Below are 13,748 nucleotides of genomic sequence, written 5' to 3'. Positions count from 1 at the left end.
TCCTCTTCTTAGTCTCCCCATTCTGCTGGGCCATATAATAAACTTATAGTCAACATGTCTCATGTCTCAGCATTCCTCTTTTCTTCTTTTTAAACAAAAGAATAACAGCCAGGGCATCAGGTCAGGTGGAATCAGCCATGGTAGTCACGAGGTCTGGCTCTGGGTGGTTCTCTGCCTCCTCCTTCACTCCGAGAGACTCCCTATGAGCCTCTGCAGCCTTTCCAGGGTAATGTGTGCTGTTTCTATCACTGAGTTATGTGTGCGTTTCTGAGCTGAGACTAGACTGTCAGAGTGGAGGGGAAACAAGAGAAGGGTTTCAGGCAGAGGACCGTCCAGTGGGGAAGGCCAGAGGAGGGAAGTCCTGGACATGTTCCCAGGGGTGTAATAGACAGCCAGCCATGCCCTTACTAGCCCCAACATGTCATAGTGACTTTGCCTGCCCAGGAGCTTTCTCCGTAGCTCTAATAAGTTAACACAAGGGCAAAAGCAATCTGTGGCTAAGAATAGCCAGCTGCCAGGTGGGGGAAGGAGAGCCAGAAAGATAGGAAGGATCCTGGTGTGACCAGTCAGTCTCTGGGCCCAATCCCACCAAGACACACCCCCAAACTCCCAGGGTGCAGACAGAATGACTCCTGAGCCAAAAACAGAATGCAAATACCTGTCTCTGAGAAGGCAGTCTTGTGTCCCCGGGAGCCCCTGGCACCAACACTTGTTTTCCAGTGACCGGTTAGCCTGGTTTCCTCAGAGACAGGGAAAACAAAACTTCTTCCCATTGGGGAAATTATTAAGGGCGTTCTCTCTAAGCTGAGTCTCCATTGGCCCAATCAGCTGTGTCTGCCTCTGCCCGGGAGAGAGGAGCTCGCAAGCTCTGTGGACCCACATCTCTGCCCAGCCTGCAAGAGAAGGTTCATTCGCCGTGGCCCGTCTTTGTCCGGCTTCCAAACACTTCAACTCGCCACTAGCCTGGAGTTTCTCCAGCTGATCTGTCTGTGTGGTAAATAACGTTGGCCCAGCTGGCTTCCAAAAAGTTCCAGCTAGAACCAAACACCTGTTTCCTCGTTGTGCTGTCCAGAGTTATCTGCCATCTCCCATTAGGCACCTGGCTGTGGTGGGCATCCGCAGAGGGTGGGATGAGCAGAATGCGAGGCAGTGAAATGCTGTTGATAGCTTCAATGACTGATAGACAGCCCTGATGACGGCGGGAAAATATTCAGAAAATAAGTAAGGGGGAAGTAGAAATTTATAGCAGGGAAGCTGAGTGTCAACTGTGTGCAAAGCACTGATCATTTCAGAGTTGTTTGTTTCCAGAGAAGCGATCTGATGTGTCACGGTAATTATAATGATACAAATTAAAGATTTATTTTATATTTAAATTGCTGTGGTCTGTGGGGGATAGGTGTAAGATGAGTGCAGTGCCCACTGAGGCCAGAAGAGAGCATCAGATCCCCTGGAGCTGGAGTCATGGGAGGTTGTGCAGCCACCTGATCCACATAGGTGCTGCCAATCAAACTCTGGCCCACTGGCAGAGCAACAAGTAAGTGTTCTTAACTGCTGAGCCACTTCTCCAGCCCAAATAATATTCAATATAATAATACTAACTATACTGATATATTAACAGATTTAGCTTTACCCCTGCATGTGACACCATGTAAAACTGCTATCCTGAGATGAGCGAGGCGCTATTGTACTCTCCTCACTCTGTAGATGAATAAACGGAAGCTCCGAGATAGTGAGGATAGGACCACGGTCCCTTGTGTGATAGAGGCCAGTCCGAGGAGCAGACTCTGGGCTCGCCCTCTCAACCAGATGAGGCGTTCTCCCTGTCTTATCTTGAGCCAGTCAGCTGACTTCTAAGTCTGTTTCCCTGCCTGAAAATGGTGAGAAAGAAGACTCCCTTTGTAAGCTGCCTAGGCCTGTGATGAGCTCAGCTAAGTAAGATGCTATGGCAGGCAGTCCAGAGAGGGGTAGATGGTGCGTTCCCTTTCAGTGCCCATAGTTCCAGTGAAGCACTTCTGCTTTTTTCTACACACACACACACACACCCAGCAACCAATTCAGCAGAATCTCCAGCAGACCTCTCATCCAGTTCAATTCAGTCTGGCACCTTCTACCTGGAGATGGCACCAGAGGCCACAGGTTGAGGGCCCGGTCCCTGAGACTTGCTTGCCCCTTGCCACATCTCAGATGCCAATCTCAAACCTCAGATTGTGCTCTGTGCTTCAGACCTATCAGTAGCACCACAAATCTGGGGTCCTGCAGTGCCCACATCAGGGTCACTGCACGCCTCACAGAATGCAGGGGCTCAATCTGGTATAAAGGCTGTAGAGGGAGAGCCGGAGGAAGCTGCTGACCCCGTCTCCTCAGATTCTTGTGTAGATGTGATTGGCTACAGCTTTGGTCGTTGGGGTTCGGTTCTCCCTTTCCTGGAGACCAAGGGAGGATGCTGAGAGTCTACCTTCTAATCATGCCTTGGTCTTTCCCATGCCCAGGCTCTTTCATGAAGGAGGACCTCATAAGTCAGTGCAGCCCTACACAAGAGATACTCCTCTCACTCCAGATTCTAAGGGGTTTTAGGAACTATTGGAACTGAGAATAAAAGCCAAGTGTAGCCTGCATGGTACCCTATTTTAGATACCCATATTTTATCTTTCCTCATGGTACCCTAGAGATACCCATATTTTATCAAGCATGGCTATAGAATCAGGAAATGCTTACAATTCAGTCCCTCTGTTAAGGGATACTGCAAAGGCTTTAAGAGACTTAAGGAATTCTGAGATGCTTTTTGTCTCCCACTAATATCAGGTAGGGTATGACAGGTCTCTAATAAACAAATGTGTGTGCTGTGCAAGCTCAGGGGTGGAGAAGGAATGTAGGAAGACCTCAAGGACCACCCAGACCAGATGAACAAAGGAAAGGAAGGGATATCAAGTGGGGGATGGTGTGACTGTGGGCAGAGGCCAGAAACTGCACAGTGAACCACAAAGAGTATTGCCCAACCAAAGAGAGGGAGCTACTGAGGACAGAGTGAGTGTCCTCTGAGGACAGAGGGGGAACTACACAGGAGGTGTGTACAGGAGCAGCCTGTGGAAGTGTTGGGATTCCAAACCAACTGAGGCTATGGAAGGAAGGTAAGTAGTGGGCTCCTTCCCCTACCCTGGCCGGGACTCTACTTTCCTTTAAAAATCAAGAAAAAAAAGCACTCACAACACTAAAAGCCCTTTATTTTCTTCATATAGGGCAGTAGCAATGTCATCTGATAAACTGATGTGAAAACCATTTAAGGCACATTGTGAGTGAGGGGCCATCTGAAGAGATCCACTGTGCGTGTTTTACAGGTGCTCAGGATTGGTGTGCCTCCAGGCTTGGAGGGTTTGCCCTGTGTTGATTGGTCAACTGGTTGTTATGGCCCATAGGCCCTCCCAGGGCGATTGCTATGCTCTGCATGCCATTGCTGTGCACTTGTCTGTAAAGCACACCCAGAGCCGAAAAGCATAGCACCACCAGGTAACTTCTGATTGGTTCCTTGCCATGTGGCAGGCATCTGACCTCCTAGTGACCAAGACAAGGTCAGGCAAGCATGTGTTAGACTGTTATGGCTGCAGAAATGAGCAGCTGGTTCCTTAATTATAACGGGCATGGAGCTGATGTGCTTCCAAGTATTACAGAGACAACATATTTTATTTTGTTGTATAAAATGAAAATTTAAGAAATGTCTAAGTCATGCATGGTGGCACACGACTTTAAACCCAGCACTTGGGAGGCAGAGGCATATGATTGAGGAAAGCCAGGACTGCACAGAAAGAAAAAAACTCTCAAAATGCTTAAAAAAATGAAAAGAAAGAAAGGGAGGGAGGAAGGGACAAAGAAAGAGAAAGGAAGGAAGGAAGGAAGGAAGGAAGGAAGGAAGGAAGGAAGGAAAGAAAGGGAGGGAGGGAGGAAGGTAGGAAGGAAGGAATGAACGAACGAACGAAGGAAGATGCCCATGCAACAAAGTAAAAGAATGAAGACTTAATGTTTGATGAATATTTGTGAACTTCTATAATGAAAGACCTGAATTCTCTATTAAATAAAATTATCTTCTTCTTAATTAAAAATACTTATCAAAGTTGCTAAATATAAGGTTAACATATAAAAATTAATCTAATTCCCTCCAGACGTGCCTATAATATAGTGCATGGGAGGTGGAGGCAGGATCATGAGTTCAAGGCCATCCTCAGCTGCTTATAGAGCTTGAAGCCAGCCTGGGCTACATTTAACTCTGTCTCAATAGACAAAATAAATAAATAAAACTGATAAAATTATTTTCCATCAGCTATGTGCAGTTAGAAATGCCAACATTAGAAACCTGGGCAGTTTTAGTTGTCACGAAAATTAACATCTAGGAATAAATATAACTAAATATTACTATTCCCAACTCCATTCCTTTTCCTGCAAACTTTATATTTTAAGGAAAAATAAAATTCCAGTGTGTACATGTACCACATTTTCATCGTCCATTTATCAACTGATGAACAGGCTGTTCCCTGCTGATTGTGACTGGAGTGGCAGTGAACATAGATGAGTATCTCTCCAGTAAGATACTCCCCTGAGGGTATGCCCAAAGTAGAATAGCTGGGTCCTATGTCAGGTCTCTATCTAGCTTTCTGAGAGCCATTCATGCTGATTTCAGCAATGGCCCACCATTTTACACTCCCACCAATGGTGAGTGAGTGTGTGTGTGTGTGTGTGTGTGTGTGTGTGTGTGTGTGTCTGTATGTGTGTGTGTGTGTGTGTGTGTGTGTGTGTGTGTGTGTGTGTGTCTGTGTGTGTCTGTGTATCTCCCTTTCCCTGTGTCTGTGACAGCATTTGTTGTTACTCGTTTTTTGTTTTGTTTAGGATGATAGGGCTGGGGGTGGTGGTGATGGGGGAGGTCCATCTGTGTATATGTTTGTCTTATTGGTTGATAAATAAAGTACTGTTGCCAAATAGGGAAGCAAGATAGGCAGGACTGGCCGGGCGTTGGTGGTGTACACCTTTAATCCAAGCACTTAGGAGGCAGAGGCCAGCCTGGTCTACAGAGAGAATTCCAGGACAGGCTCCAAAGCTACACAGAGAAACCCTGCCTCGAAAAACAAAACAACAACAACAACAACAAAAAGATAGGCAGGACTAGGAGAGGAGGATGATTCTGGGAAATGTAGTAGAGGGAGTCGCCATGTGATCCCAGGAAGGCCAGTGCATAAGGCCAGCATCCTCAGTAAGATAAGTCCTTATAAAAATATATAGATAGGTAGTTATGGTTGATAATTAATAATGAGCTAGCTTGGACTGGAGAGATGGCTCATCGGTTAAGAGCACTGACTGTTCTTCCAGAGGTCCTGAGTTCAATTCCCAGCAACCACATGGTGGCTCACAGCCACTTTGAATGAGATCTGGTGCCCTCTGCTGGCAGAAGACATAATAAATAAATAAAATCTTAAAAAAAAAAAAAAAAAAGACTGAGCTAGCAAATAAGAAATCCTAGTCATCGGCCAGCAGCACTGTAACTAATATTAATTTCTGTGTGTTATTTGGGGGCCCTAATGTGGCATCAGAACTCTGCGGCTGGCGAAAAGACTTATCATTAGGGGGGGGGGTGTTTGTTTTTAATTTTAGCCATTCTGATTGGGGTAAGATGAAATCTCAAAGTGATTTTAAGTTTTCACTTCCCTTATGGCTATGAATGCTGAATATTTTTAAGAATAGTTTTTTAGCTGATTATACTTCTTTGGGGAACTATTTAGTTACATGGCCCATTTTTAAAAACTGGGCTGTCCTCTTGATGTTGAGAGTCCTTTTGCATGATCTAGAGACTAACACTCCATCGGATGCATGACTGGCAAACATTTCCCCTCCTTTAGTCTGCCTTTTCACTTCATGATGGTGCCCTTTGCTACACAGAAGCTTTTGGTCTCACAAGGTCCCATTTGCCAATTGTTGGTGCCGATTCCTGTACGGCTGGAGTCTGATTCAGACAGTCCTTATCTGTGCCAGCAACTTGAAGTGGATTCCATCTTTGAATCTTTAGATGTTTTTAAGTTGGAGCAGTCACAGAGGCTGGGAAAGTAGGAGCCATTGGGGGTATTTCAAGGGAGGGGCACAGACACAGATGATGCAAAGAAGGAAAGAGGGCAACAGAGGCTAAGTGAGGTAGCAGTCAGGAGGACAGGGAATACAAAGGGATACAGAGCAGAAACTCACACTAAAGACCTTGGGAAAAGTCATATGGAAACTGACTACTGTAGACGTCTCATTAAACACATACATGCAATTCATTCAGAGTTTAAACTGAGTTCCTCACTCAGGGGTGGGTAACGCCCTTCTCAGACATCATAGACTGCTACACAAAAAGCCCAGTCCCAGCCATGGGTTACTCTTTCTTTTTTTAATTGACTTTCACTGATTCCCTGAGGCCCTCACAACATGTGTCATGATCCCACCCATCTCCCCAGCTACCTGCCCCCCCCCACATGCATCTGCCCTTTGCCCTCGCTCAGCCCTAACTGGAAAATACATACATCACATCTTTTTTCCCCAAGGCTTAGAGACTATCTTTAAGAGAGTGAAGAAAGATTGTAAGAGCCAGGGGTAGCAGATGGCCACTAAAAAACAGTGTTTTCTGGACATAACAAGGCCATTGCATACTCATACTCAAAATGACTGTAGCTGCATACACAAGATTTGCACAAGACCAAGCTGCCCAAAACCACCCTGCGAGCATGGGAGAGGGGCTTTTGAAGTTTCACCTCTGGCTGAGGAGCTGTTGGCAATTGACAGCTGCAGTGAGAGGCAGAGCACATTTCCCTCCAGAATGCAGGCCCTGACAGGCTACCCCTGCTCCAGTAGATGGAGTATGTGCACATACCTGGAGCAGGATGTGAACTCAGTGGGTTTAACAAAAGAAGTGAAGTTGAGAAGGAAAACTGGTGCAGGGCTTAGGGGAAGAGTTAGGGGGGTGACGGGTTGGGTCTAATCAAAACATATCCTAAGTACATGTGAAATTCTGAAACAATAATATATAAATAATTTATATATACAATTAAATTTCATATAACATATATAATCAAAAATATCCAAGACCTTTTTGAGTGAAATTATATTTCATTAAGAGGCATTAAAAGATAACTCAGGCAAACAGTGTGCTGGCTAGTTTTGTCAGTTTGACACAAGTTGGAGTCATCTGAAAGGAGGGAGCCTCAACTGAGAAAATACCTCTGTAAGATCAAGCTGCAGCATTTTCTTAATTAGTGATTGATGGGGAGGGCCCAGCCCATTGCAGGAGGTGACATCCCTGGGCAGGAGGTCCTAGGTTCTGTAAGAAACCAGGCTGAGGAAGCCTTGGGGAGCCAGCCAGTAAGCAGCACCCCTCGGTGGTCTCTGCATCAGCTCCTGCCTACAAATTTCTGCCCTGACTTCCCTCAGTGACTGGGAACTGTAAGCTGAAACAAACCCTAAAGCCGAATGCAATGTGGAGTCAGAACTAGATAGATAACAGGTAGTTTATTAAGTGATAGTACTCATGCAAGGTAGCCAGTGACCAGGTTTGCACAAACTGCCTCCTTGTTTGCTCAGCCAGGTGGAAGAGAGAAAAGGGGCCTGTGTGCGCGCCTCCCTCTTACTTAAACCCAGAGTGGTCACTCTGACCACTCTGACCCAAGCAGGACCTCTAAACAGGATTTCCCTTCCCCAAGTTACTCTTGGTCCTGGCATTTTTATCACAGCAGTGGAAACCCTGAGACGCTCTTCTCTCTCCTTGTCCCTGTGTGTTTTATTTTGCCTGTTTCATAAGAGGAGAAAACATTTTTTGTTTATTTTACCTTTTATTTTACAAAGGTTAAACTATTTTCAAAAGACCTTAGTTTAAAGTGAGGTTAAGAGACAATTTTTCGTAAATAAAAATAAGATAAATTTAAAAATTATTTTTAATGAGAATTCTTTTAAAGGTGTATTGATTTCTATCTTACATGTATGGCTGTTTTGCCTCCATGTCTTCCCATGCACCGCTTGCATGCAGTACCCACGGAGATGGAATGAGAGCATCAGGTCCTCTGGAATTTGAGTTCCAGATGGTTGTTAGCAGCGTTGTGAGTGCTGGGAACTGAACCCAGCCATTCTGCTAGAGCAGTGAGTGTTCTTAACTGCTGAGACTCTGTCAGCCTCCATATATGTTCCCTTAAGAAACAGGAAGACATATGAGTTAAAGTCAGTCTCCCTGAATGCTGTGTTAACTGCACCATGCACACAATGTGCTAACATGCCAGCGTTTCTCTGTGCTGTCCAATAAACCTACAGCCAGAACTTAGTAAACTTGGGAAGAGAAGATCAGACTAAAATCTTGTTTCCTGGCCCCTAGCAGATGTAACTGGGCCACCGCTGAGCTTGCTGGTTTGCACCTTCAAGTGCACTGGAAAGCAAGACATCCTTTTGTAATTCTGGTTTCTTATGATTTCGTCCTAAAGGCAAACATCCTTTAGCAAAGGACTCACAAAGAAAGCACATCAGAGTTTTCAAGGTGCTATGTAAAACAAACAAACAAACAAACCAAACACTCATAAGCCTGGTGTGTGGTGGGTCATTCTCCTACTGTCAGCACTCAGAAGGCTGAGGCAAAAGGATTATAAGCTTGGAACCAGCATAGGCTATAGTGTGATACTCTGTCCTTAAAAAAAAAACAAAAACAAAAAGATGGTGACAGGGGAGGGAGGACAGGAGGGAGAAGGAACTGGGATTGGTACGTAAAATAAGATTATTTTAAAAAGAATAAAATAAACTTTTAAAACCTGAAGACTTAAAAATAAAATCAAAAAGAAAGGAAAGAAGAGAGGTAATGATGGGGAACCAAGAAGAAAGAGAAATTCTCACATGCCCCCTTCCTAGATGGAAGTGTTGGGGAGGGAAGGTTCCGGAGCACTGGTACCCATAGAAACACCCAGTATCCCTGAAACCTGTGCCTCCAGTATCCCTGAAACCTGTGCCTTAGCAAGGCAAGGGGCGGTGAGGGAAACCAACACAAAGAAAAGTAAACGATGGACAAAAAAGTAACAACCCAGAGCTTAAAAAGAATTAGAATTCTCATACTGGTTTTTTATTTCATTGACCTTTACAAAACACTTGTTTAAAACTTTCTCACAACATTTTTATGCAGATACATAAATAACTTGTGGGAGGTCCGATTAACATCTCTCTAACAGAAGAAAGTCACCCCTGGCAACGTCCCAAGTCCTGGGTGCCATGGGCGACTCATCACAATCAGGATCTCCCAGGTTAGTCATTTCCGTGTCTCAGTGTTCTCAGCTGTGGGAGGGGCTTAGCCCGGACTACCAGGCTCCGCGGTGGGAGGGGCTCTGCCTGGACCACCCATCTCGGCTTCAGAAGGGGCTTCCCCTAAACTATCCTTGTTCTCTGGCACCTGCACCCACACCCGCCGTTGAGTTGTCTCCAAAGTAGATGCCAATGGTTTGTTGCGGGTTTCTGGAAGACTCAGTGACAACAGTCCACTCAGTATGGCCAGGATCCCAAATAAAATCTAGAAGAAATGTTTAAAAAATAACAATAATAGTAAGTGACACACACAAAAGAAATGAACCCTTCAGAGAATAAGAACTCACTGAACCCTTTTTTCCGAGGGCAATAGAGTTTGGATTGACGTTAGAAATTAGTGTGTTTGTTCCTTGCTGAGGTCTTTACGTTGTTTGTGCCAGGGTAGTTCATTTTAGCACCATCGAGGCTTAATCTCAATTCACTCAGTCACAAACCACTGAAGGGACATCTAGCCAAGGAGTGCCAGCTCCTGCTGCATTATTTCCCTTGGAGGCTCGACATACAAAAAAAAAAAAGGCCCCGCATTGTTTCTAGACCCCAGAGTGTAGAGAAACCAGGTTCATCAGCCCTGTCCATGTTCCAGGGACTAGTATATGGTATCTTCCAGTATTATGGAGTTCCTGACCCCTGGGAAAAGACCACAGACCCAATCCAACTATAATTAAAGGGTGTATTGATTACTGCTAGCAGGACTGCAGTCTCTGAGCCAAACTTGAGATCCCCATGAGAAGTGGGGTGGGGTTGAGGGCGGGGAGGACTTTTAAAAGAGACAAACACAAGAAGACCTTGAGTATCCACACAATCCAGCCATGAGCTGTTTTACTCTGCTAAGATTAGGTAGTCAAGGCAACCCGAATGTCTCCATAAGCAGGTTACAGAGCCCAAAATCAGTTAGCCATAACATAATATGTAGATGGCCATGGCTACATCTCTGGGTGTGTGTGTGTGGGGGGTCACTGAGTCAGAGTTACTGAGAACTTATATTCCAGGGACAAACAGGTAGTAGGCACCAAGAAGTCTTTTTAGCCATCACACCAGTAAATGATCAAGAAGAGGGACAAATAAATAAATGAAACTTTAATGAGTCAGAGCCTACAGAGATTGGGGAGACAAAGCAAAAATGAAATTGCCACACTGCATGGTGAGGAAGTGTGCATCTGACTTCCTAGAAAATCTCACTGTGCAGCCTAGGCTAGCCTCAAATTCATAATCCTCCTGCCTGCACCTCCAGAACTCTGGGATTCCAGGCACACTTCCTCACCATGCCATGTAGCAATAATTGCTAGGCAGGCAGTAGACCACCCAAGTCCCCAATTCTTCCTCCACCCTGCTGCCCTGACCAGCTCCCACCACCCCACAAACTTCAAAACACCCCACAGGCCTCCACCCCTCAATCCTCCTGCTCCGACAAATCTATCTGTTCTAGTTAGGCTCTTTAGTCACTTACCCCTCAGCCACCTTTGTCACCCTCTCCAGTAGACCCCCCTCCTTCCTGGTGGTTGTCTCCCTCAGTAGAAACCAATCTTAAGCCATTATAACCCACGTACCCACTCTGCTTGGGTTCTTGTCACTCAGCATCCCTGTGATCTTTCGTAAGCTACTTAATATCTTGGCTTCTTAGTTTCCTAATCTATAAGATGGAACTCAGAACAGCGTCCACTGGGGCTGGGGAAAGAGCTCAATCAATAATGCCTGCTGCAAAAGCTTGAGGACTTGAGGGGATCCCAAGCACACACATTAAGAAAAAAAAAAAAAAAAAAAAAAGCCAGGTGGGACAGCATGCACCCATCATTCCAGCACAGGGGAACTGGAGACAGCGGGATCCCTGCCTGGAGCATTGCCTAGTCAAGTCAGTAAGCTCCACTTCTGTAACACAAAAAATAAAAGACCCAGAGACTGCTTGGGGGTTCAAGCTTCAAGCTGAAGGTCAGAGACACAAAGTAGCGGGTCACTAGCTTTTACCTTTACCTCATGCTGAAAGGGCTGATCCTGCTGCCTCTCCTTAGCATGGCTGGAAAATCCTGAGACTGAATGTCTTCCTATCCTCAATGTGGCTGGAAAATGAATGTCTGATACTGACTACTGAAGACCCTGCTCCTATCTTTTATACCCATCTAGTGCTGGGTGGGATTAAAGGCGTGTGATCCCACGTGCTGAGATCATCTTTGTGTGACCTGTTTCTCTTTAGGACTGGATCAATCTTGTGTAGATCTGGGTGGCCTTGAACTCACAGAGATCTGTCTACCTCTTATTCCTGAGCCCTAGGATTAAAGGTGTGTAACACCACCTCCTAGATTCTGGCTGTTGGGATTAAAGGTGTGTGCCTGGCTTCTATAGTTTGAGGCTGACTTTGCTTTGTGAATCCTCAGGCAAGCTTTAATAAATCATACATAATATATCACCACACAGTTCAGTGAGAAAACCCTGTCTCAAAATACAATGTGGAGGGCCAGCAATGTGGATCAGCGTGTAAAGGTGCTCGCCACACAAACCTGACAACCTGAGCCAAATCCCCAGGATCCATGTGAAGGTGGGAAGAGAGGACTGGTGCTATGAAGCTGCCCTTTGACCTCTGCACACTAACTGTGGTGTTCATGCCCATATGCACACATCACACATCCACAAACGTCTTTAAAAGGTGGGGAATAGTTGAGGAAGGCACCTGGTAACAACCTCTGGCCTCCACACATCAACCTCTGTGCATGTAGCTACAGGAACACATAAAAAGGCAGTACCTGCTACCAGGACTGCTGAGGTATTGGTATATTTAAAGCTGGGAACAGTGCCTGGCTCATCATAAACTACCCATACACACCAGCTGTCACTGTTACTGTCTTGTGACAGACATGTTCAAGGTTCTTCCATTCCTGCCGTGATAGCCTGTCAAGCAGTACATGCATCTGAGGCCCCTTGCCCACCCTGTCCCCAGGTCCTTCTCCGCTCTCCTGGCCCCACAAGCTGATCTTCCCAGGCAGTCAGGGACAGGTTCCTGTCCTGCTCTGTCCTAGCTGCTGCCCTCACCACCCCTGCCCTGTGGAGCTCTGTCACTACTCCTGTTTGCTCTTCAGTCTCCTCCAGGCTTTTTCTTCCTACCATACCTTAACATCTTTGCTCCTGGGGCTCTGCATCTCTGAGCTCCAGCCGTGGAGGAGCACCCACCACAGGGTCTCATCCTTGCTGTCTTTTGGGCACCCTGCCCACATAGTATTGACAGGTCTCTCTTTCTCCTGGGATCCCTCCAGCTCTTACAGTGACTCTTCCTGGCCTCAGACACCCACCAGGCCACCAAGAACCACCAGAGACTGTGGATGTGACTTTCCCACATGTAGTTTGAATGTTATCACAGAAGATGCTATTCTGGGCTGTTTGCTGTCTCCCCAGGCTCTGTGCAACAGCTATTAGCCACAGTACCTGTGCCCAGTGCTCTTTTCCCTCCAATCCTCTGCTTTTCTATTCTTTGTGCCTGAAGAGAGAGGGGAGCAGGGAGAGGGAGAGGGTGAGGGAGAGAGGGAGAGAGAGAGAGAGAGAAAGAGAGAGAGAGAGAGAGAGTCCCAGTTAACGCTTCCTGGCCCCTGTATACAGACAAGGTCCCTTCCTATAGGAAGTCTCTTTGATGCTAGCCTGGGTTAGCAGATCTCTCCCATGCCCTGGCAGCCATATCTCTGGCAGGCAATGCTAGCTCTTCTGCACTCTCCACTAATGAGAAGTCTTGGGAGAAAGGCTATTTCTTTCATTCTTGATCTTTTTTTTTTTTTTTTTTTTTTTTTTTTTACCTAGCAGGGTGGTTAGTTTAACATCAACACTCAAAATACAGTTGGGGTTCTCTCTGCTTCCTGCCACCCAGAAGTACCACCTTCACCACATACCACCAAAGTGCTCAAGACCAAATTATCGTGGACTCTAAAACAGTGAGCCAAAGTAATTCTTTCCTCCCTCCCCCCCCAAAAAAAAACCTTTGCCAAGTGAGCCTATGAGCTCAGAAAAATGAATTCATTGTTTACCTTTTGTCAGATTAAGTAATAACATGAGCACCAAAACAAATGATTCTCGGGGACCTCTATTCAAAGAAGAAACTAAAGGCCTCTCAATTACTGTTCTCCATCACTCAAAGTGAAAACACTGGCTCCCCAACAACACCAACAAACAAACTGAATGGAAAAAGTAGTCATTTTGTAAAACTCATTCCACACAGCAAGCAGCGTCTATTATACCCAACAAAGGCACATTCACATGAGGGCTCCAGTAAACATTGATGAACCCCTGCAGCCAGAAGCTGTCCAGGAGAAGGGTCCCCTCAGGGCCAGGAAGTGGAGGGGAAGTAGCTGCAGCTATATACCTTTAGCACCATTCTCTTGTTTGGTTGGCTAATGTAACAGAGAACTGGTGTGGGGGCTGCAGTCCACGTTCTA

General features: G+C 45.9%; 1 protein-coding gene across 1 annotated transcript in view; it reads right to left on the bottom strand.

Annotated features, from left to right (window-relative positions):
* Nucleotides 1–9,095: 9,095 nt before the first annotated feature.
* The window catches only part of Slc22a16 (solute carrier family 22 member 16), a 36,464-nt gene continuing 31,811 nt past the window's right edge, over nucleotides 9,096–13,748 (bottom strand). The window contains exon 8 of the mRNA XM_027402265.2: nucleotides 9,096–9,544. Coding sequence (XP_027258066.1) covers nucleotides 9,326–9,544 — 219 coding nt within the window. The 3' untranslated portion in view covers nucleotides 9,096–9,325. The remainder of the gene's footprint in view (nucleotides 9,545–13,748) is intronic.

This window comes from Cricetulus griseus, chromosome 2, assembly GCF_003668045.3.
Source record: "Cricetulus griseus strain 17A/GY chromosome 2, alternate assembly CriGri-PICRH-1.0, whole genome shotgun sequence".
In the NCBI taxonomy this organism is placed as follows: domain Eukaryota; kingdom Metazoa; phylum Chordata; class Mammalia; order Rodentia; family Cricetidae; genus Cricetulus; species Cricetulus griseus.
The sequence above is the reverse complement of the archived record's forward strand: the minus strand, read 5'-3'. Positions and strand labels throughout refer to the sequence as shown.